Genomic DNA, 25,612 nt, shown 5'->3' with positions numbered 1-25,612 from the left:
GTGCAAGGTCACAACAAGGTAGATTATGAGGTCAAGAGTCCATCTCATCATATTAGTGAACCGTTCAATAGTCTTATCACTTCCAATAGGCAATAGTCTAATCATTTCCGAGAAAAAAATAAAGTTGTGAATGCACACAGTCTTTTGCTCAGGGAAAGGGAACCAAAAACACGACAGCATGGGTTTAAGGTGAGAGGGGAAAGATTTAAAAGGGACCTGAGGGACAACTTCTTCACACAGAGGGTGATGAGTAAATGGAACGAGCTGCCAGAGGAAGTGGTTGAGGTGGATACCAAAACTTTTAAAAGACATCTGGATAAATACATGGACAGGAAAATTTAGAGGGATATGGGCCAAATGCAGGCAAATGGGACTAGCTTAGGTGGGCACCTTGGTTAGCATGGATGAGTTGGGCTGAAGGGATGGCTCCGTGCTGTGTTACTCTATGACTGTGATGAGATAAGATTTCTTTATTAGTCACATGTACATCGAAACACACAGTAAATATATCTTTTACATAGAGTGTTCTGAGGGGCAGCCCGCAAGTGTCGCCACGCTTCTGGCACCAACATAGCATGCCCACAACCTCCTAACCCGTACGTCTTTGGAATGTGGGAGGAAACCGAAGCACCTGGAGGAAACCCACGCAGACACGGGGAGAACATACAAACTCCTTACAGACAGTGGCCAGAATTGAACCCGGGTCACCGACGCTGCAATAACGTTACGTTAACCACTACACTACCGTGCCTGCCCGCTCTATATCCAACAAGGAATTAAAGATAAAATTAGCAGTGCATCTCCAAAATCCGAATCATTTCAAAGGAACTTATGGTGCAATCAGTTTATAGTTTGGCTCAGAAATTTTCACTGATCCACTGCAAGGCTATTGTTCTGAAGTCAAATGAATCAGGCAGCAACTGAAAACAAATTCCCATAGATCTTAACTAGAAACGAACCCAGAAACTGCAGACTGATGTCAGAAATGAACTCATAGGTTTGCACTTAGCTGGTTTTTATCACTCTGCCTATATTAGTTTTTAGGCCTGACTCATCTCAGTTGTGTAATAAAACACTTAAACTTTACTAATTATTTTATAACACAAATTTCAATCCCATCAAGTCTCAGCAATAGGATAGTCACAAATCCATGTCTTAAGATCCTTCAGTTGGTGAAAAACTAACAGCCCCCAATACATTGGAAATAATGGAGATTAACGCTATAGCAAGTAAATCAGTTATGGTTAATTACTTCAGATATGGCATTATAATCACTAATTAAAAACAATGTCCCAAATTTGTGATCAGAGTAACTGTAAAGCTATCAGAACTCACTGAAGGAAATCTGACAGCAACTTCTGGAGAATGCATATGTGCATTTAACACAGATATATAAAACTTACCGTCAATGATTTACCGTTTTTCCACAGGGTACAGCCTGCTCCAGTACAACTGTCAGAAATCATTGAACTGATGAGAATGTCAGGTATTTATGAACAATTTTCGTGATACAAAAAAAACCTCAAAGTATTATGCTTGCTGCATGAGGTGTGCTTTTAATTATGTACGCTATTGTACCACTCCAGACATAAAAGGCCAATTTTATATGTCATTCACTCAGATAAATATTTCAAAATTCCATGGATTTTAAAGTACACACAAACATACAAATTAAAGAACAGAAGTAGGCCATTCAGCCCCGCAACTCTGTTCTGTCATTTGTGGTTGATGTAACTGCACCCCTCACTCCATGCTCCTGCCTGCTTACTCAAGAACCTAGCTAATTCTGCCTTTAACAGACTGTCATCGTTTGAAATAACAAAAATGCCTTATTTGCCTTAAAATTGCCTTATTTAAATGATAAGCTCCTTATTTTTAAATAATAAATGATAATATTTTTTAATTTATGGAATTCCAACTTCTATCCTAAAATTAGGTACAAGTTCCAATGTATATTTCTGTATTCTTTCATGACAGGTTTTAATTTGTGGAAAAGGCCAGCATTTAACACCTATCCTTAAAACGTGTTGGATCTTTCTGAGAACTCTCCCATGTAATTGGCTGCCCAGGCTGCTTGATGACACCAATGTTACAGGAATCAGAGGTCCCTGAGAAGTGAGACTTGACAGCAAACTGGGATTCAGTGAGAGATATCCATGTCACCGAGACCCTGCACCTTCATGTGAAACTTTCCTTGCTGTTTACTTCACAGCTGACCACAACGCTAAGGCTGACATAACGTTAGGAAGGACATTAAGGCGTCAGGAATGTGCAGATGCAATTTATTAGAATGATAGCAAGGATAAAGAACTTCAGTGGAGAAACAGGAGAAGTTGGATATCATTGTCTATAAAACAGTGGAGTTGAAGGAGAAATTTAATTGAGTGGGGTTCAAAGGTCGAGCAGCTTTGATGGAGTTAGGAAGGAGTGTCCACTAGGGTCGTTAACCCAGGTACACAGACTTGAAGTGGATGGCAAAAGAACTAGAAAACACAAAAGGAAACTTCTTTCCTGCAGCACAGACTGAATTATTAGTGGAAATAAAAGCATGAAAAAGGGAACTGGATGTATCTTGGTGGGGAAAAAAATCTGACATGGCTATGAGGAAGCAGCTGGGGTGTGTGGCTATTTGGATAGCTCTACGAAAGGGCATGCACAGGCAGAATGAGTCAGAGGATTTATTTTGCATACAGTGTATTGGTGTTGGTTTATTATTGTCACTTGTACCAAGGAACAGTGAAAACCTTGTCTTGCATACCGATCATATAGTGCAATTCATTACACAGTGCATTGAGGTAGTACAGGGTAAAAACAATAACAGAATACAGAGTAAAGTGTCACAGCTACAGGGAAGTGCAGTGCAGGTAGACAAAAAGGTGCAAGGTCATAACGAGGTAGATCGTGAGGTCAGAGTCCATCTCATCGTATAAGGGAACAGTTCAATAGTCTTATCACAGCGGGATAGAAGCTGTCCTTGAGCCTGGTGGTACATGCCCTCAGGCTCCTGTAAGTTCTGCCTGATGGGAGAGGGAAGAGGAGAGAATGACCTGGGTGGGTGGGGTCTTTGATTATGGTGGCTGCTTCACCAAGGCAGCGAGAGGTATAGACAGAGTCCATGGAGGGGAGGCTGGTTTCCATGATGCGCTGAGCTGTGTCCACAACTCTCTGCAGTTTCTTGCGGTCCTGGGCAGAGCAGTTGCCATACCGAGCCGTGACGCATCCAGATAGGATGCTTTCTATGGTGCCTCGATAAAAGTTGGTGAGTGTCCAGGGGGACATGCCAAATTTCTCTAGCCTCCTGAGGAAGTAGAGGCGCTGGTGAGCTTTCTTGGCTGTGGCGTCTCCGTGGTTGGACCAGGACAGGCTATTGGTGATGTTCACTCCGAGGAACTTGAAGCTGTCAATCCTCTCGACCTCAGCACCGTTGGTGTAGATGGGTGCATGTACACCGCCCCCTTTCCTGAAGTCAATGACCAGCTCTTTTGTTTTGCTAACATTGCGGGAAAGGTTGCATAATCAGCCTCGCCAGTTTTTTTGAATCCATCTCTTGGGTGCAATTGGATGGAAGGGAGAGGTGACAGACAGACTCATTTAGTGGGAGGAAGTGAATTGGATATATGGCGGCCTGTTTGGGGAAGGGTGGGTGCTGGCTAGTAGTAATCCTGCTACATCAGCAGAAGGGAAAACTTGCCCTGTGAGGAGACACTGAGTGAGACTGGACAATGTTTAATGGAGTTTAGAAGAATGAGAGACACAAAAGACTGCAGATACTGGAATCTGGAGTAACACGCAAAGCATTAGAGACAAATACGATAGAGGCTAAGAAGCTCTTAGATGGGCACATGAATGTGCAGAGAATGGAGGGATATGGATATTGTGTAGGCAGAAGGTATTAGTTTAGTTAGGCATTTAATTAATAGTTTAATTAGTTCAGCACAACATTGCGAGCCAAAGGCCCTGCTCCAATGCTGTACTGTTCTATGTTCTATGTTCTGACTCAGCAGGTCAGGCAGGATCAATGGAGGGAAATGGACAGTCAACGTTTCGAGTCAAGTCAGATGAAGGATCTCGACCCAAAATGTCGACTGTCCACTTCCTTCCATAGATGCTGCCTGGCCCGCTGAACTCCTCCAGCCCTTTTGTGTTTGAGAAGAATGAGTTGTTCGCATTGAAACTCACAAAATCCCGAAGAGTATTGTCAGAGTAAACACCAAGACTGGAGATGCTAGAGTAAGGAGATAAAGTACCAGTCCTCTGTATTGTCTTCCACTGATGAAATGCTGCATCATCAGAGAAAATATTTATCAAATGAGATTCAATCGGGGTACCATCTACCTTCTTGCGTGGACATCAAAGATTCCATGACACTATTACAAAGAGCAGGGAGGTCTTCCTGACAAAATTAATCCCTCAATCAACCTCCCTACAACTGATCACAATGTTGTGTATAGGATTGTCCCATCTGCAAACTGGGTTTCCTGCTTCCGATGTAAAAATAGGGACTGCTCTTCAAAAACCACTTCACCTGCTGTAAAATATTTAGGTAAGTCCTGAAAGATTTGTAATATAAAGGCTACCACTATTTATTTTGTTGTGACAAGACGCTAAAAATGCTCTCCACCGTACATCTGTAGAAATTTGCAAGACTCTTTGGTGACCTGCCGAATCTCCTCAAACTCCTAATGAAGTAGAGCTGCTGGCATGCCTTTTTCATGCATCAATGTGTTGGGCCCAAGATAGATTCTCTGAGATGTTGACACCCAGGAACTTGAAGCTGCTCACCCTTTCCACCGCTGACCCCTCGATGAGGACTGGTGTGTGTTCTCCCGACTTCCCCTTCCTGAAGTCCACAATCAGTTCCTTGATGTTGCTGACATTGAGTGTGAGGTTGTTGCTGTGACACGACTCAACCGGCCGATCTACCTCACTCCTGTACGCCTCCTCATCGCCATCTGAGATTCTGCCAACAACAGCACCACGGCCTGGTATGGAGGCTCCAAAGCGCAGGATCAAAAGAGGCTGCCGAGGGTTGTAGACTCAGCCAGCTCCATCACATGCACAACCTTCCCACCATCGAGGACATCTTCAAGAGGCGGTGCCTCAAGAAGGCAGCATCCATCACTAAGGACCCTCACCACCCGGGACACGCCCTCTTCTCATTACTACCATCAGGGAGGAGGTACAGGAGCCTGAAGACCCACACTCAACATTTCAGGAACAGCTTCTTCCCCTCCGCCATCAGATTCCTGAACGGTCCATGACCCCATGAACACTACCTGATTATTCCTCTTTTGTACTTTTTTTTTGGTAACTTATAGTAATTTTTATGTCTTGCACTGTACTGCTGCCTCAAAACAACAAATTTCATGACATATGTCAGTGACAATAAATCTGATTCTGATCCAGTAACAGACTGACAGACCCACCTATCAGTTACCTGCAATGCCATTAAATACCCATGGGTTTGACTAATTAGCAGGGCATGTGAACCATAGAGAGCATCCTTAAATGTGAAGGGGATAATCTTCAAACCATACCTTTTGTGCCTCTCTAATGCAGTGACGGTACTCTTTGGCGAAGTCTGAGCACTTCAGAGTCAGCTGTGGATTTTCCTGGTAACACTGAAGGATTTGGGACTGCAGATTTATGCAGAGAGGCTCATAGTTTCTCCTCCTGTCAACCAAGGATAAAAAAAAGGTTAGTCTCTGTATATTTTAAAATGAACATATTTTCTATGCTTATTCAAAAACGCTTTACTTAAAGAGATTTGTTCTGGTTAGCGATGATTTTTTTTTAATCCACAGGCAATCCAGGGCTCCAACCCGCTGTGCCGTAAAATAATAAATGGTGGGCTTGCTATCCTGATTCACCAGGCAGCACGTTCTGTCCGTAAGGATTTTTCATGCATCCCACAGAGCAAGGGAAAAGAATCAAGATGGCAAGCCACCTTAAACCAGTTCCTGACAGCCTACCATGAAGCTGGGGAGCTGTTTGTCTGTCCGTGTTCCCAACTGAGGGGTCTACAAGGCGAGCCACATTGGGCATCAAGCAACCTGAAGTAACCTTAAGAACAACAGGCACTTCTTCAGAAAGGCAAGGAAATTCGGCAAGTCCCCAATGACTCTCATCAATTTTTACAGATGCACCATAAAAAGTATCCTATCCAGATGTATGACAACTGTCCAAGACTGCAAGAAACTGCAGCAGAGTTGTGGACACAGCCCAGTCCATCACGAAAACCAGCCTCCCCTCCATTGACGCCGCCTATAATTCCTACTATCTCGGGAAAGCAGCCAAAATAATCAAAGACCCCTCCCACCCCGGTCATTCTCTCTTCTCCCCACTCTCGTCAGGCAGAAGATACAAAAATTTGAGAACGCATACCACCAGGCTCAAGGACAGCTTCTACCCCACTGTTATCAGACTCTTGAACGGACCTCTTATATGCTGAAGATGAACTCGTGACCTTGTCATGGCCCTTGCACTTTATTTGTTTACCTGCACTGCACTTTCTCTGTAACACTATATTCTGCATTTTTTCCCCTTTTTGTACTACCTCAATGTAATTATGCATGGAATGATCTGTATGGATGGCACGCAAACAAAAGCTTCTCACTGTATCTTGGTAAATGTGACAATAATAAACCAATCAGCCATTATACAGTTCTCTCCATTCCTAAGGACGACCTTTCACTACTTCTCTCTGTTTCCTGTTACCTAGTCGGTTTTCTATCTGTGCTGCATTTATTCTGTGGCCTTCAATTTTGAACACAAACCTATTCTGCAGCATGTTATTAAATGCCTTTTGGACATGCATATACACCTCATCAACCCGCTCTGTTCTTAATGAAAAAATTCTTGGATAGACACGGTTTCCATTTAACAACCCCATGCTGGCTTTCTCTAATTAAACCGCACTTGTGCAAGTGACTGCTAATTTTGTCCTTGATTATTGTTTCTAGAACAGAGATCTCTTCACTTAGGATTGCAAAGCTGCAATATTTCCTTCCTCTCCCCCCCCCGCCCCCGCCCTCCCAGAGAACTGTGGGCTTAGTCAGTATGTTGAAGACCAGGATTGGTGTATTTTTGGGAACTAATGGAGTAAAAAGATATACAGACTCAGCAGGAGGTGAGGTTCAGACAGAAAAGCAGCCGTGACTTTGCAGAATGCTGAAACTGGTTCCACAAGGCCTACTTCTAGTCCTGTTATACTTGTAAGCCCCGCACATTAGCATCAGTCAAGAATGTGTTGACACCAGAGACTGCAGGTGCCAGAATCAGGAGCAAAAAACAAACTGTTGGAGGAACTCTGCGGGTCGAGCAGCATCTCTGAGGGGGGAGGGGATGGTCGACATTTTGGGTTGACCATCGTGGAGGCAAAGGGATAGTCTATGTTTTGCATCAGGACTGAGCGTGTGTAGGAGGAGGACAGCCGGTATAAAAGGAAGGGTGAGACAGATGCTGGGAGGTGATGGGTGGAACCAGGTGAGGCGGAGGATGATAGGCAGATGCAAACAGGTGGGGGAGGGCACCAAATCAAGGTAACGAGGGGTAGAAGGAATGGAAAAGGTGAACCAAGGGAGACAGAACCTATGTGGACCGGTAAGATAAGATATCTTTATTAGTCACATGTACATCGAAACACACAGTGAAATGCACCTTTTGCGCAGAGCGTTCTGGGGGCAGCCCGCAGGTGTCGCCACGCTTCCGGCGCCAACACAGCACGCCCACAACTTCCTAACCCGTACATCTTCGGAATGTGGGAGGAAACCGGGGCACCAGGAGGAAACCCACGCAGTCACGGGGAGAACGTACAAACTCCTTACAGACAGCGGCGGGAATTGAACCCAGGTCGCTGACGCCGTGATAGCATTACACTAACCACTATACTACCGTGCCTGCCCGGTATGGTAAGAATGGCTCTCTGTCCTTTTGTTCACCTTTTGTATTCTTCCCCACCCCCACCCTCCCCTCCATTACCAAATTCATTACCCTCCCCCCTCTGGTTCCAATTGCCCATCACCCATACACTTGGATTTCTTCTACCTTGGCTATCCCTTCCTATCCCCTCCTCCACCTGGTTCTAGCTGTTCATCATCCATCCCATATCTCATTCCATATCACCTTCCAGCCTCTGTCTCTACCTTCCCCCACCTGGTTATATCTGCCCATTTTTTACCTTATCCGTCTCCACCTATCATGCACCAGCCTCTGTCTCAACACTCCCCTCTCCATCTTCCGCACTTGGCCCCATCTGCCCATCATCCCCCGCCTCACCTTGTTCTACCCATCACTTACCAGCCCCTGCCTCACCCCTCCCTCTCACCCCTTTATATTGGCTATCTCCCCTCTACACTCTCAGTCCTGCTACAGGGTCTCAACCTAAAACGTGGACCATCACTTTCCCTCCACAGATGCTGCCTGACCCACTGAGTTCATCCTGCAATCTGAGTTTTTGTCGAGAATGCGCTTTTTCCTGGAGCGCAGCTTACAAAGACGAGAGTCAAAAGATGGAGACACTGGAAGATGCTGGGATCTGGAGCAAGAAACACTGCTGGAGGAACTCAGCAGGTCAGGCAGCATCTGTGGAGGGAAATGAACAGGTAACGTTTCGAGTCGAGACCTTACGTCTGGTCTGAAAGTTAGAGGGGAGATAGCCGGTATGAAGAGGTGAGGGGGAGGGGTGGTGCAAGAGCTGGCAGGTGGTAGGTGGATCCAGGTGAGGAGAGACGATAGGCACATGGAGGAGGGGAGAGTGGGAGTGGAGACGGAGGCTGGGAGGTGACAGGTGGAGGTGACAAAGGGCTGAAAGTGATGGAATCTGATAGGAGAGGAAGGTGGAGCGTGGAATCAAATAAGGGAGGTGGGGAGGGCAGCTGGGAAGGGAGTGGGCAGGTATTCGCTTTGGATTTGCTTCTGTTCTGAAGCAATGCAGCATTTGAACACAATCTCCTTCAGCAAAACTGAAAATAAATTGCAAATAATGAGTTCTGATAAATTAGGAATAAAAACAATTTCCCCCCAGTGAATTGGTAAATCGGAGGGTATAAATTTGAGATTATCACCTTAAATATACAGGGAGAGATTGGGAGAATCTTTTTTTTATGAAATAACTATAGAACACCCAACATGAAACAATACTGAACATAGAGTAAGTTAATAGCTTTTTACGGTGGAGTGAATAAATATTTCAAAAGGAACGCTTTTAAGAGTGTAGTTGAAAGTAAGGGAATGGGAATAAGGCAGTAGGTTGTACATGGCTACACATGAACAACAGGCAGGATGACCTGACCTGTGGAATTCTACAGTTCTAGGCTGAACAGTGGTGCAGCTGGTGGAGCTGCTGCCTCACAGCTCCAGTGCCACAGGTTCAATCCTGACGTCCAGCACTGTCTGTGCGGAGCTTAAATATTCACTGCATTGGTTTCACCCGGGTGCTCTGGTTTCCTCCCACATCCCAAAAATGTGTGGGTTGGTAGGTTAATTGGACATTTTAAATTTCCCCTTGTGTGTACATGAATGGTGGAATCTGGGGGGTGGGGGCAGATGATGGGAAAGGGGGAAAAATGACATAGGTTTGGGTAGGGTTAGTGTAATTGACTCCTTGATGATTGGTGCAGACGTGGAGCTAAGGGGCTTGTCTCTGTACTGAACCTCTTTCTGACTCTAAGCTTCCCAATGCATCACAGGCACATCCCTCCCCATCATCGGTGGTATCTAAGGAGGTGCTGCCTCAAGAAGGCAACATCTATCATCAGAGATCCCCACCATCCGGGCCATGCCATCTTCTCGCAGCTACCATCAGGAAGGAGGTACAGAAGCCTGAAGTCCCACACCACCAGGTTCGGGAACAGCTACTTCCCTTCAACCATTCGGTTCTTGAACCAGCTGGCAAAACTATGACCACTTTGATCACTTTGCACTAAAATGGACTTCGTCTTTTTGTACTAATTGTGTTCTTTCTTGTAAAAATTGTGTATAATTTACGTTTAATTTGTTTTCTTGTGAATGCTGCTTACATGATGCTATGTGCCTGTGATGCTGCTACAAGTAAGTTTTTCACTGCATCTGTGCACACATGTACTTGTGCATACGACAATAAACTTGACTTTGATTTTAAACTTCCCATTCCTGACTGCAATGAGTTTTGAGGAAAGGTCATCAAATGAAACTTTATCTCTGCTTCTCCCTTCAAGATACTGCCCGATCTGCTGAATAATAAAACAGAAAATTCTACAGATACGGTGAAATGGCTTTTCCGATTTATTTGAGAACAGGAGGTGGTCAGGATTCATGCTCAAGCAGCCAGCTCATGGTAGAGGAAAATCACTAATTTTTATAGATGCACCATAGAAAGCATCCTATCCAGATGCATCATGGCAACTGCTCTGCCCGTGACTGCAAGAAACTGCAGAGACTTGTGGACACAGCTCAGCACATCACAGAAACCAGCCTCCCCTCCATGAACTCTGTCTACACTTCCCGCTGCCTCGGTAAAAGCAGCCAGCATAATCAAAGACCCCATCCACCCCTTGATGATTACACCAGAGAGAACTGCAGGAGTCTACCCTGTGGATAGGCAATAAGATGTAAGGCCATGACAACAATGTAAACAATGACAAGGTAAACAATGACAAGGTAGATTGTGAGGTTAAGAGAACATCTTATCGTACTAGGGGACCATTCAATAGTCTTATAACAGGGGGTAGAAGCTGTCCTTGAGCCTGTCCATGCTGTCAGGTTTTTGTATCTTCTGCCCAATGGGAGAGGGGAGAAGAGACAGTACCCGGGGTGGGAGGATCTCTGATTATGTTGGCTGCTTTACCGAGTCCGTGGAGGGGAGGCTGGTTTCCGTGATGTGCTGAGCTGTGTCCACAACTCTCTGCAGTTTCTTGCAGTCACGGGCAGAGTAGTTGCCACACCAAGCCATGGTGCATCGATAAAAATTGGTAAGGGTTGATGGGACATGCCAAATTTCTTTAGCCCCCTGAGGAAATTCCCCAGATAAGCTGGAAAGGGTGTAGAATAGATTCACAAAAATGTTACCAGGAGGGCTTGAGTTATAAGGAGAGACTGAATAGGCTAGGGCTTTTTTCTCCTTGGAGTGGAGGAGGCTGAGGGTTGACCTTCTCAAGGTACATAAGATCATGAGGGGCATAGATAAGGTCACAGTCTTTTTCCCAGGGTAGGGAAGTCTAAAACCAGAGGACATGGGTTTAAGTTGAGAGGGGAAAGATTTAAAGGGGACCTGGGGAGCAACTTCTTCACACAGAGGGTGGTGGGTATATGGAACAAGCTGCCAGAGGAAGTGGTAGAGGTGGGTACAATATCAACATTTAAAAGAAATTTAGGCAGGTAAATAGGATAGGTTGAGAGGGATATGGGCCAAATGCAGCCACATGGGACCAGCTCAGGTAGGCAACTTGGTCAGCATAGACAAGTTGGGCTGAAGGGCCTCCTTCTGTGCTTTATAACCCTGTGACACAATGATTTAATTATTAGAAGTATCCTAATATTTGGCATTCTTAATTGTTGCAGCCTGTGAATAAAAATTGAGGCCACTATTAATTAAAATTCCCGTTGACATACCCTGGGCTAATTTTAATTTAGACAATGTTTTCATCCAGTTTTTAATACTATTCATATGCCATCTGGAGGACCATTTGGTGGTCCTCTCACCTCTGAGTCAGAGCATTGTGGGTTCAAGCTCAGAGCACAATTAGCCCTGCCAGCGCTAAGGATTACTGAGGAATTGCTGCATGGTTTGAACTGCTACCTTTGCATGGAAGATTGGCCCACAACTTGCAATGAGAGTAACTGTGAAGGTATTGGCACTCAGTATTATAATGGAGGAAATGTGACCGCAATTTATGTGGTATGCACATGCACAGTTAAACACAGAAGCAGCGTTTCTTGCCCATCCACAGGGAACATAACTGCAGTTTTCTCTGGTGTAATCATCAGAAATTAGTGAATCAATGAATAAGAAGTTATAAACTAATCTGAATGCACAAAACGCTGAAAGTAATGAGTGTTGTTGAATGTGATGAAACTCAGTTTTCGATAGAGAACAAAGCCACAATCTCTACATACTATATCATTGTCTTGAAAAATTTCCAGACTTTGTGTGTGTGTTGGTTCTAATTCCCTCTGATAATTATTTCAAAATGTCATTGTTTTTAAAATATATTTCTTTATTATGCTTCAGCTTTCACCCTAATCTTTTTTATAAAAATCAAATATAAAATCTCACATAAACCTCAGAGCTTGAATTTGTTCAGTAGTTTGCGAAAAGGAATTAGCAGTAAATGTGGCTGACGGGATACAATTAATGCAACCAGGATAGTGGTATCAGAATCATCAGTCTTTAACACAGGAGAAGGGGATTTAGATCATTGTATCTAAGCTCACCTTGGCCAGAAAAGTTGTATAGAGTTATATAGAAGATGCAGCAGAGAAACAGGCCATTCATATGTGGTATATATGCCCCATCCCGAGCTCCCGAGAGACATCAGAAAGTTTCTCGTGACTTTAAAAAAATCAGCCATGATTGATTGTCGAAGCAGGCTCGATGGGCCAAATGGCCTAATTCTGCTCCTGTAACCTTATGGTTTATGTTTATGGTTAATCTCATGCATATGTTCTCATTTTTAGTTTGCTCTGTAAAATGTTCAACGAGGGCTTTGTACTTCTTGGTTTGTGTGCTCTCTGAGAATTCAACATGATGTTGCTGTTCAGCTAGTTTGATGATATCACTGTTGCAGGGTGTGAATGACAACTCCGGCTGACATCTGACAACAGCTGGTGTTGGAAAATAGCAAGTCCAATGCCACAGAGATCTCCAGGTCTCAGGTCATTAAGGTTATCTATTCAAACTTACCTATGCACCATAGAAAGCATCCTACCTGGATGCATCACGGCTTGGTACGGCAACTGCTCTGCCCAGGACCGCAAAAAACTGCAGAGAGTTGTGGACACAGCCCAGCGCATCACAGACACCAGCCTCCCCTCCATGGACTCCCTCCTTTACCTCTCACTGCCTTGGCGAAGCAGCCAGCATAATCAAAGACCCCTCCCACCTGGGTCATTCTCTCTTCTCTCCTCTTCCATCGGGTAGAAGATACAGGAGTCTGAGGGCACGTACCACCAGACTTAAGGACAGCTTCTATCCCACTGTGATAACACTATTGAACAGTTCCCTTATACAATGAGATGGACTATGACCTCACGATCTACCTTGTTGTGACCTTGCACCTTATTGCACTGCACTTTCTCTGTAGCTGTGACACTTTACTCTATACTGTTATTGTTTTTAACTGTACTATATCAATGCACTTTGTACTAACTCAATGTAACTGCACTGTGTAATGAATTGACCTGTACCACTGGTATGCAAGACAAGATTTTCACTGTACCTCGGTACAAGTGACAATAATAAACCAATACCAATACCAAATGGATATTATGGCATTCTTTAAAGGACCAAGCGTTGACAGTTATGTGATTGCACACATCTCCAACTCAGTTTCCATTGACTGATTAGGCCCATATTCTGGATTCACATGGTCTTTAACGTAATGAAGAGTGCTGCAGGCAAAATTTAGTCAACCTTTTGAATATCCGTCCTCACTAGAAATTCCAAGACCTGCCATGTCCTCCAGAAAGAACGTTCATCAATCGCAACCCCTTTTAAAACTACATTGGCAATTTGATCCTGACTTACTTCAATAATTGTTCAGCCCTGTTGACTTTCTCTCTCAATCCACCTCTGCCTGTCTCTTGCCTCCACTCAAGAGTTTCTCCTGTCTTTGTGTCTCACCCCAGATCATTGGACATAAACGGTACAACACAGCACAGGCCCTTCAGTCCACCATGTCTTAACTGACCAATGATGCCAATCGAGCTAAAGCCATCTGCCTGTACATGGTCTGTGTCCCTCTATTCCCTGCATGTTTGTGTGGCTGCTTAAATCCCTCTTAAACATTGCTATTGTATCTGCTTCCACTGCCTCCCCTAGTAGCTTGTTCCAGGCACCCACCACTCCCTACATAAAAAAAACTTGCCTCGCAAATCTCCTTTAAACTTTCCCCCTCTCACCTTAAACGTGCCCGCTAGTATTTGACATTTCCACCATTGGTAAAAGTCTCTGACTCTCTACCCTATCTACGCCTTTCATAATTTTATATACTCTGTCCTGAATGGCTAACCCCTTATTTTGAGACAGGCTCCTGGTTCTAGATCTCCCAGCCAGAAGAAACAGCAACTCCTAATCTACCCCAACAAACCCCATAAGACTTGTTCATGAGGAGAAATTTCTTTAGCCAGAGGGTAGTGAAATTATGGAATTCCTTGCCACGTACAGCTGTGGAGGCCCAATCATTGGGGGCGTTTAAGGAGGAGATTGATAGGTATCTAATTAGTCTAGGTATCAAGGGATATGGGGATAAGGCCGGAAATTGGGGCTAGATAGGAATAGTTTTAGTTTAGCTCATGGAGCAGACTCGATGGGCTGAATGGCCTACTTCTACTCCTTTGTCTTGTGATCTTGTGATCTCAATGAGATCACCTCTCATTCATCTAAGGTCAAAAGAGTGTAGGCTCAGGCACCTTAATCTCACCTCAAATGACAAACCCACCGTTCCTGGAATCAGTCTGATGAATGTTCACTGCCCTCCCTCTATCAGATATATCTGGGTGCTCTCATAATCTTAACTATTTACGTACTTCTATCAAGTCACCCTTCAGCCTCCGACGCTCCAGAGAAGACAATCCAAGTTTGACCAACCTCTCCTTATCACTAATATAGAACACAGAACATAACAGCACAGTACAGGCCCTTCAGCCCATGATGTTGTGCCAACATTTTATCCTGCCCTAATATATATCTAACCCTTCCCTCCCAAATATTAACCCTTCCCTCCCATTTCTCTATCATTCATGTGGCTATCTAAGAGTCTCTTAAATGCCCCCAATGTATCTGCCCCCACAACCTCTGCCGGCAGTGTGTTCCGCACACCCATCACTCTCTGTGTAAAAAACTTACCTCTGACGTCCCCCTTATACCTTCCTCCATTCACCTTAAAATTATGCCCCAATATACTCCAATCCAGGCAATATCTTGGTGACCCTCTTCTGCACCCTCTCCAAAGCCTCCTTCCTATAGTGTGGTGACCAGAACTGCACACAATACCCCAAATGTAGCCAGACCAACTATATATTTAGACTCTGAGAAACACCTCAGGAGATCAGCTAATATATATAATTTCAGATTGATCTTTTTCATACTATTGGTCTATTTTTGCAGAGTACAGCCACTGTGATCGTAAGTAATAGCTCGGTTCCCACAACTTCCAATGTTGAAATTCACCACACAACATTAAAAAGCAAAGTAGATATGTCTTTTGCTGTTTTTTTGAGTTACCTTCCCTTGAATCAAGTGCTGGGACGAATGATTAAATAGGCTGTGCTACTAAGATTGCAAACAGGCTATTTCTGGCTACAGTCTAACAAAAATCCTGACCCAAGCATAAAATTTCTTGGCAAGCTAGTTATCTGTTAATCAAGATTCAATTGTCAGGCTTATGTTTAGTGGGTCTGACAGTAAGAACCAGATTTTCTCCTCTGGTAGAATTGATGATGTTTGTATCTGGAAACCTATACAAATTGCACCTGGGCACAATTCTTTTTTGCAGCAATTAAAATTCACGTTGCAATACAAATTAGCATATGGAGTAGAAACTTCAGAAAGATGTTTCAAAAGATGCTTGCATTTATCATTAAAACATTATAAAAGCTGCTTTGGTGAGTGAATTGGTTCATTACAATGATTACTGTACTGTAGGCAAATATTGGCCACAGGATGGAAACAGACTGTTGGATTTATATAGGTGCATGAAACTCCTCAATTTTCTTTAAGATATACAAGATGACATGTACCCTAAGAATGACAACTTTGAAAGAGGCTTCCCCAATTATTGAAAGGTATAGAATCCTGGAGGGATGTAGACTTGAAATTCAAGAGAGTGAATTGATAGAAAAGAGAGTTATGGATAGGAAAGGTTTAGAGGGATATGGGCCAAACACAGGCCAGACACTCTCTCTTCCCCCCTCTCCCATTGGGCAGAAGATACAAAAGCCTGAAAGCACGTACCACCAGGCTCAAGGACAGCTTCTATCCCGCTATTATAAGACTACTGAACGATTCCCTAGTACGCTAAGATGGACTCGACCTCACAATCTACCTCATTATGGCCTTGCACCTTATTGTCTGCCTGCACTGCACTTTCTCTGTAGCTGTGACACTTTACTCTGCATTCTGTTATTGTTTTCCCTTGTACTACCTCAATGCACTGTGTAATGAATTGATCTGTACGATCGGTATGCAAGACAAGTTTTGCACTGTACCTCGGTACAAGTGACAATAATAAACCATAAACCAATCAACGGGACTAGCTTAGATGGGAATCTTGGTCGGCATGGACCAGTTGAGCCATAGGGCTTGTTTCCGTGCTGTATGACTCGATGACTCTAAGTAGACATTTTCCCCTGGTAAAATTAGGGATCATCTTCCGAGGATAAGGGGTAGTCCATCTAGTACTGGGGAGAGAAGTGACTTATTTCAATACACATTGTAAATCTTTGGAATTCTCATCTCAAAGGGCAGTGGGTTGCTAAGTACATTCAAGAGGGACATCAACAAATCAGTGCACCAAGAGAATAAAAGGATATGGGAAAAGGTGAGGAATGTAGTGTTAAGATAGACGATGATGTTGCTGAATAACAGATCAGACTCGTGTGGCTGTATAACCTCTTGCTCCGAGTTCTTGTGTTCTCGTGAGTGCATATTTGGTGCACCAGGATTTGAAATCATTTGGCAGAGGAAAATATGAGGACAATGACAAGTTAATATTTTTGTGGTGGGCTTTAATGAAAGACCATAAGACCAGAAGACATAGGAGCAGAATCAGGCATTCGGCCCATCGAGTCTGCTCCGCCATTGGATCATGGCTGATTTATTTATCCCTCTCTATCCCATTCTCCCTGTAACCTTTGACTCCTGCACTAATCAAGAACCTATCAACCTCCACTCTAAATATACCCAATGTCTTGGCCTCCACAGCCGTCTGTGGCAATGAATTCCGCAGATTCACCACCCTCTGGCTAAAGAAATTCCTCCTCATCTCTGTTCTAAAGGAACGTCCTTCTGTTCTGAGACTGTGCCCTCTGGTCCTGGACTCTCCCACTTCTGGAAACATCCTCTCCACATCCACTCTATCCAGGCCTTTCAAAATTCAGTAGATTTCAATGAGACCCGCCCCCTCCCTCCTCATCCTTCTAAACTCCAGTGAGTACAGGCCCAGAGCCATGAAATGCTCCTCATACGTTAACCCTTCCATTCCTGGGATCATTCTTGTAAACCTCCTCTGGACCCTCTCCAACGCCAGCACATCCTTCCTTAGATATGGGGCTCAAAACTGCTCACAACACTCCAAATGTGGTCTGACTAACACCTTATAAAGCCTCAGCAGTACATCCTTGCTTTTATATTCTAGTCCTCTGCACTAGGACTCCCAAGTCCCTTTGCACCTCTGATTCCTGAATTTGCTCCCTGTTTAGAAAATAGTCTTCGCCTTTATTCCTTCTACCAAAGTACATGACCATACACTTACCTACGTTGTACTCCATCTGCCATTTCTTTGCCCATTCTCCCTATCCAGGTCCTTCAGCAGACTCCCTGCTTCCTCAACACTACCCACCCCTCCACCTATCTTTGTATCATCCACAAACTTGGCCACAAAGCCATCAATTCCATCATCCAGATCATTAACATATAACATGAAAAGTAGCGGACCCAACACCGACCCCTGCGGAATACCACTAGTCACGGGCAGCCAACCAGAAAAGGCCCCCTTTATTCCCTCTCTTTGCCTTCTGCCAGTCAGACAATCTTCTATCCATGCTAGTACCTTTTCTGTAATACCAGGGGCTCCTATCTTGTTTAGCAGCCTCATGTGTAGCACCTTGTCAAAGGCCTTCTGAAAATCCAGGTAAACAACATCAACTGACTCTCCTTTGTCTATCCTGCTTGTTACTTCCTCAGAGAATTCCAACAGATTTATCAGGCAAGATCCACCCTTAAGGAAATTATGCTAACTTTGGCCTATTTTATCATGAGCTTCCAAGTACCCTGAAACCTCATCCTTAATAATGGAGTCTAACATCTTTACCAACCACTGAAGTCAGGCTAACTGGCCTATAATATCCTGTCTTTTGCCTCCCTCCCTTCTTAAAGAGTGGAGTGACATTTGCGATTTTCCAGTCCCCTGAAATCATTCCTGAATCTAGCGATTCTTGAAAGATCACTTCTAATGCCTCCACAATCTCTTCAGCTACCTCTTTCAGACCCTGGGGTGTAGTCCATCCAGTCCAGGTGACTTATCCACCTTCAGACCTTTCAGTTTCCCAAGCATCTTCTCCTTAGTAATAGCGACTACACTCACTCCTGCCCCCTGACCCTCTCGAATTTCTGGCATGTTGCTGGTGTCTTCCACGGTGAAGACTGACGCAGTTCATCCGCCATTTCTTTATTCCCTATTACTACTTCTCCAGTGTCATTTTCCAGTAGTCCAATATCCTCTCTTGCCTCTCTTTTATTCTTCATATATCTGAAAAAAATATGGCCAACTTCCCTTCATGTTTCATCTTTTCTCCACTTATTGCTTTTTCAGTTGCCTTCTGCTGGTTTTTAAAAGCTTCCCAATCCTCTAGCTTCCCACTAATTTTCGCAATAGTGTATGCCCTCTCTTTTGCTTTTACGCAGTCTTTGACGTCCCTTGTTAGCCACGGTTACCTCATCCTCCCTTTAGAATGCTTCTTCTTCTTTGGGATGAACTGATCCTGCATCTTCTGAGTTACTCCCAGAAACTCCTGCCATTGCTGGTCTACCATCATCCCTTCTAGGGTCCCCTTCCAGTCAACTACGGCCACCTCCTCTCTCATGCCTCTGTAGTTACCTTTACTCAACTGTAATGCCGATACATCCAATTTTAGCTTCGCCCTCAAACTGCAGGGTGAATTCTATCATATTATGATCATTGCCTCCTAAGGGTTCCTTTACCTTCAGCTCCCTAATCAAATCTGGTTCATTGCACAACACCAAATCCAGAACTGCCTTTTCCCTAGTGGGCTCGACCACAAGCTGCTCTAAAAAGCCATCTCGCAGGCATTCTGCAAATTCCTTCTCTTGGAATCCAGTACCAACCTGATTTTCCCCCCAATCTATCTGCATATTGAAGTCCCCCATGACTACCGTAACATTGCCCTTTTTACATGCCTTTTCTATCTCCTGTTGTAATTTGTACCCTGCATCCTGGCTACTATTCGGAGACCTGTGTATAACTCCCAACAGGTCTTTTTACCCTTGCAGTTTCTTAACATCTGATCCTATGTCACTTCTTTCTAACAATTTGATTTCATATTTTACCAACAGAGCCACCCCACCCCCTCTGTCCACCTGCCTGTCTTTTCGATAGGATGTGTATCCTTGGATGTTTAGCTCCCAGCTGTGATCTTCTTTCAACCACAACTCTGCCCACAACGTCATACCTGCCAATTTCTAACTGCGCTACAAGCTCATCTACCTTGTTTCATATGCTGTGTGCATTCAGATATAACCCCTTCAGTCCTGTATTCACCACCCTTCTTCTCAAATTGGTCTCCATGTTGCCTGAAGTTAAATTCTTATCCCTTTCTAAACTTTCTGTCTTATTCTTTATTCTGGAGACTTCAGTAACCTCTCCTGCACTCTCTTTCCCTTTTACTTTATCCAGACTTTTCCAATCTGTTGAACACACCCCCCCCCCCAACTATTTGGTTTAAAGCCCTATCTACAGCCCTAGTTATGCGATTCGCCAGGATCCTAGTCCCAGCATGGTTCAGGTGGAGCCCGTCCCATCAGAAGAGCTCCCTCCTTCCCCAATATTGATGCCAATGTCCCATGAATTCAAACCAAAAAGCCAAGAACATGATTTTCTATTAGCCTTTCTCAATATCAAGGCCTTCAAAAAAGCTTCAGACAACTAAATACTTTTTAACAGATGTAATGCAGAAAAACCCTGCAGATAATTTGAAGACAGTGAGATCCCACAAAGTGCAACAACCAGATAATCAGTTTTAATGATATTGATCGATGAATAAATATTGACCAGTCGCTGGATAGAACCCCCTTGCTCTTCTTCTGGATAAGTCATCAGGACGTTCACATCCACCCAAGAAGGTAGATGGAGCTTCATTTCAAAGTTTCATCCAAAATACAGCAGCACCAATATTAAAGCACTCCCTCAGTACTGGAATGAAATCAGTCACACAACTTACTCAAGTGGTATCTCACAGGACAACCTTATAGAAGTGTCTAAAATTATGACAGGCATAGATAAGGTGGACGGTAACAGTCTTTTCCCCAGGGTAGGGGAGTCCAAAACTAGGGGGCATAAGTTTAGGGTGAGGGGGGAGAGATTAAAAGGGACCTGAGGGGCAACTTTTTCATGCAGAGGGTGGTGAGTGTATGGAACGAGCTGCCAGAGGAAGTGGGTGAGGCAGGTACAATAATATTATTTAAGAAGCACTTGGATAGGTAGATGGAGGGATGGGGCCTGGAGGGATATGGACCAAACGCAGGAAATTGGGACTAGCTGGGTGGGCACCGTGGTCGGCATGGACTGGTTGGGCCGAAGGGCCTGTATTTGTGCTGTATTGCTCTATGAATGACAGAGAATGATAGAGAAATGGAGGGCTATGTGGGAGGGAAGGGTTAGATAGATCTTAGAGCAGGATAAAATGTCAGCACAACATTGTGGGCTGAAGGGCCTGAACTGTGCTGTAATGTTCTATGTTCGATGTTCTATGACTCTCTGAAAGTGTCTTAAAATTAAGCTACAGCTGTCAGTAACATAAATAGTACCACGTATTTCCTCTTTCATATTATGTAATTTCAGATTATGTAATTTCACAATTTTCCAGTTTATTATGTTTGCTAAATGTCATTTATTAAAGTCGAACACAATTGCATGCAGGTTGCTTAAAGACTTAAAGATTTCTATCATTTACGGGACCTAGCTGCTTTCAAATTTGCTGCTGGAATTTTCTAAATTGCAACATTCTTCTTGAATGATTTAGTCGTGTCATGAGATGGCTGGTCATGAGCAAACTCATGAGAATCTCCAAACAAACATTTCCCGTTTCCCTTGACTGTGCTGGGAACATACTAAATCATAGCTCAATTATACTCATTCCATAAAACCCAGACTTATTTGATGGGGCTGTGGCAATCTCTTTAGGAAGGAGTGTTTGAAGTTTCTACATTTTACTACTAGACTAATGCATTCCAATAGATTCAAATTTTGTTAATCGTTAACTTATTTACTGTTAAGTAATCAGCAATATTGAGAAACTTAGGCTGGCTGCTAATTCCTCCACATGCTACTTAAACTGAAGAAGATCCATTATCAGGGTGGGCACTATTCAAACCAGTTACTTGTCATTTCATTTTGCACACAAGGTCCAATTTGACCCTTCATCTTCATCAAAGATCCCCACCATCCGGGCCATGACATCTTTTCACAGCTACCATCAGGCAGGAGGTACAGAAGCCTGAAGTCCCACACCACCAGGTTCAAGAACAGCTACTTCACTTCAACCATTCAGTTCTTGAACCAACCTGCACAACCCTAATCACTGCAGTTTAGCAACACTATGACCACTTTGATCACTTTGCACTAAAATGGACTTTGTCTTTTTTTGTTCTAATTGTGTTCTTCTTGAAAAAATTATGCATAATTTATGTTTTTTTTGTGAATGCTACTTATATGATCCTATGTGCCTGTGATGCCACTGCAAGTAAGTTTTTCATTGGACCTGTGCACACATGGACTTGTGCAGATGACAATAAAGTTGACTTTGACTTTGACCATGAGACAATGGAAGTTACACTTCCTTCCCATGCTTCAGAGAATTTTGTCATTTCTTTACCATGTCTAACCAACATTTCCCAACTCTTGGCTCTGATGATTCCATTAACCCTTCTGTATCCATTGACATTTTGACCCCAACTTCAGTTCCTCTTTGCCAATGGCTCCTCCATTGCCAAAATACTTTGAAAATACTCAGTTTTTTCCAGACACAAAGTCATACTACAGTGTAGAAACAGGCCCTTCGGCCCAACTCATTCATGCAGACCAAGATGTCTACCCTATCTAGTCCCATCTGCATGCATTTGACAAATCCCTCTTAAACTGTTTCCATCCATATACCCAAAATCACTAAAATTTCTTTCCCCATCAACAACTCTTATTTAGATAAGATTTCTTTATTAGTCACATGTACATTGAAACACACAGAGAAATACATCTTTTGCGTAGAGTGTTCTGGGGGCAGCCCGCAAGTGTCGCCACGCTTCCGGCGCCAACATAGCATGCCCACAACTTCCTAACCTGTACGTCTTTGGAATGTGGGAGGAAACCGGAGCACCCGGAGGAAACCTACGCAGACACGGGAGAACATACAAACTCCTTGCAGACAGCAGCCGGAATTGAACCCAGGTCGCTGGCACTGTAATAGCGTTACGCTAACAGCTACACTACTGTGCCTGCCCTACACCAAGACCCGCAACAAATGTCGCTCGATGCTGTAAAGTCTATTTCCCTTCTTGCATTCCTGCAGAAGGAATAAGAAAGGACCTAACATCTGATTAACAATTATTCTCTGAAAATTCACCTCCAAACTATCCCTTGCTATGCTTTTATACACCTCTATAAGATCACCTCTCATTCTCCTATGCTCCAATGAAAAGAGTCCCAACCTGCTCAATCTCTCTCCAGAGCTCAGTCCCTCAAGTCCCAGCAACATCCTCATAAATGACCTCTGCATTCTTTCCAGCTTAATGACATCTTTCCTAGAGCAGCGTGACCAAACTGAACACAGTATTCCTTTGACACTCACCAACTTTTATCGATGCACCATAGAAAGCATCCTATCTAGATGCATCACGGCTTGGGATGGCAACTGTTCTACCCGTGACCACAAGAAACTGCAGAGAGTTGTGGACACAGCTCAGCGCATCACGGAAACCAGCCTCCCCTCCATGGACTCTGTCTATACCTCTCACTGCCTTGGTGAAGCAGCCAGCATAATCAAAGACCCCACCCACCCGGGTCATTCTCTCTTCTCCCCTCTCCCATCAGGCAGGAGCCTGAAGGCACATAACAGCAGGCCCAAGCACAGATTCTATCCTATGGTGATAAGACTATTGAACGTTCCCTTATACGATGAGATAGACTCTTGATCTCACAATCTACCTTGTTATGACCTTGTACCTTATTGTCTACCTGCAATGCACTTCCTCTGTAGCTGTGACACTTTACTCTGTATTCTGTTATTGTTTTACCCTGTACTACCTCAATGCACTGTGTAATGAATTGACCTGTACAAACGGTATGCAAGACAAGTTTTTCACTGTACCTCGGTACATGTGACAATAATAAACCAATGCCAATACCAAAATGCAGCCTCACCAACATCTTGTACAACAGAGAGGGTAAAAGGCCAGAAAGGGGAGTAAAAGTGAAAGAGTTGTGCTGAAGATGGAAGAACGCTGTCGTTATCGGAGCGTGGAATTCCTTGCCGAAGAAACGACACACGGAGGCGACGGAAGAACAGCTTGACACCGCGTCAGATCCGGAACTCACTAAGATGCGGGCATAGAGGTACAAAGGTAAGGTCTCTGCTGAGGACTGACTGCTCAGTGTTGGGAGAGGGGAAGGCGAGGAGGGGTGATAAAGATACAGCAAGTGTTGGAGCTGGGGTGAGGCATGGGGTCACAGGAGGGAGAGGGAAGAGAGGGACCGGGAGGGTATTGGAGAGCAGGGAAGAGAATTTGCAGGAGCCCCATATCAGACTTCGGGGGCTTGGGACTGGGCAGGAGAAGGCGGAGGCTCCCAATGGATTAATTTAAATATATAGGGGAGGACCCTGTTCTTTGATCTCTCAGTCATACAATAGATTTTCCCCAGAAATCCCAATGTGCTAACAGTCAAGTCCACACCACTCTCAACACCTGACATTGAAGGTCTCAAATCAATTAATAATGTGGATTATGGGGTGCACTAGTAGCCCACCATGTTGGTTGGGATGCCAACACAATCGGATGCAACTGGTTTTACTCTCCACCGAAGTCGGCCACTGGTGGGATGGGAATCCGCAATTGCTGTCAGTTCCCTGAAGGGCACGTTAAGCTAAAATTACCCCAGTTTGATGTCTGTACAATAATGCCGTTACAATTTAGCAGCAACCCACTGGGTTACAGAGGGGAAATCAGTCAGTGTTCTCACTCCCAGTCAGTACAATGTGACTGCTCCACAGGTACGGATTCGAAAGAGGGCAGACTTAAGCTGGAATGCTGGATGAGAAATCAACCTCATGCATTGGAACTGCACCATGTGGAGAGAGCCGATAGCTTCAGACAGGAGTGATAAGAAAAGAATTGCAAATGAAAAATGAAGCTGTGCTTTTTCCGACTGCAACACCGTCTGTTCAACTCCAGGAACTCTTTGGATAGTCCTAGGAAGAGGGAGCTGACTGATTCGGGCAAAATATGTCAATGTGCTTTAAAAAGAGACAAAGCATTTTACAGAATTTTGGGGGAGTAATTTAAGCAAAAATATCACCTGAGACTTTCTAATACCCTTAAGCAATTTGTAGTATTATTAATATAGGCTCTTAGGTCTTCTGGCTCAACACATTTCATTCATTACACCTCCAGTATTGTTAGTATACCCCCACGCTATTTAATAAACATACTGCTACAAAACTTTACCTCAGACATTATCACTGCTGGTGTCAAATTAGGCATCATTCTCTGAAGACAAATGTTATTACTATGGAAGTACATTGATCTGAACCTCAAATTATATGAGATCTCTGATTGTTCAGAATACTTCAGAGAAATTAACTTCTGGCCATGACCTTAATGATTCAGTATTTTTGTGGAATTTACTGTGCTAACAGCAAGCAGGCTGTACAGAGACAGAATAGCCACCAGCTGACTTTCAGAGGGTGCACAGCAGTTCATTCACCAACTTCAAGTGTCGACATATCCACATAAATATTCATGCCTACATTATAAATACAGGAGGTACAGAAGCCTGAAGTCCCACACCACCAGGTTCAAGAACAGCTACTTCCCTTCAACCATTCAGTTCTTGAACCATCCGGCACAACACTAATCACTACAGTTTAGCAACACTTTGACTACTTTGATCACTTTGCACTGAAATGGACTTTTTTTTTGTTCTAATTGTAAAAATTATGTATAATTTATGTTTAATTTATGTTTTTCTTGTGAATGCTGCTTACGTGATGCTATGTGCCTGTGATGCTGCTGCAAGTAAGTTTTTCATTGCACCTGTGCACACATGGACTTGTGCAGATGACAATAAACTCAACTTTGATTTTGACCTGAAATGGGCTCAGCCTTTCCAGAGTGGGCATGCAAGGCAAACAACAGGGATCCCAGACCACATCTGTCCCTTCCTGGATATTTAAGTGTCCATGTATGAAT

The 25,612-nt window shown here is 43.9% G+C and overlaps 1 protein-coding gene across 1 annotated transcript in view; it reads right to left on the bottom strand.

The window, feature by feature from the left end:
- LOC127571668 (MICOS complex subunit mic25-like) overlaps positions 1 to 25,612 on the bottom strand; it is a 508,671-nt gene that overhangs the window by 139,077 nt on the left and 343,982 nt on the right. The window contains exon 7 of the mRNA XM_052018256.1: positions 5,538 to 5,673. Within this exon, the coding sequence (XP_051874216.1) occupies positions 5,538 to 5,673 (136 nt within the window). The remainder of the gene's footprint in view (positions 1 to 5,537; positions 5,674 to 25,612) is intronic.

This window comes from Pristis pectinata, chromosome 6 (assembly GCF_009764475.1).
Source record: "Pristis pectinata isolate sPriPec2 chromosome 6, sPriPec2.1.pri, whole genome shotgun sequence".
NCBI lineage: Eukaryota > Metazoa > Chordata > Chondrichthyes > Rhinopristiformes > Pristidae > Pristis > Pristis pectinata.
Note: the sequence above shows the minus strand (reverse complement) of the source record. Positions and strands in the feature narration are given on the sequence as shown.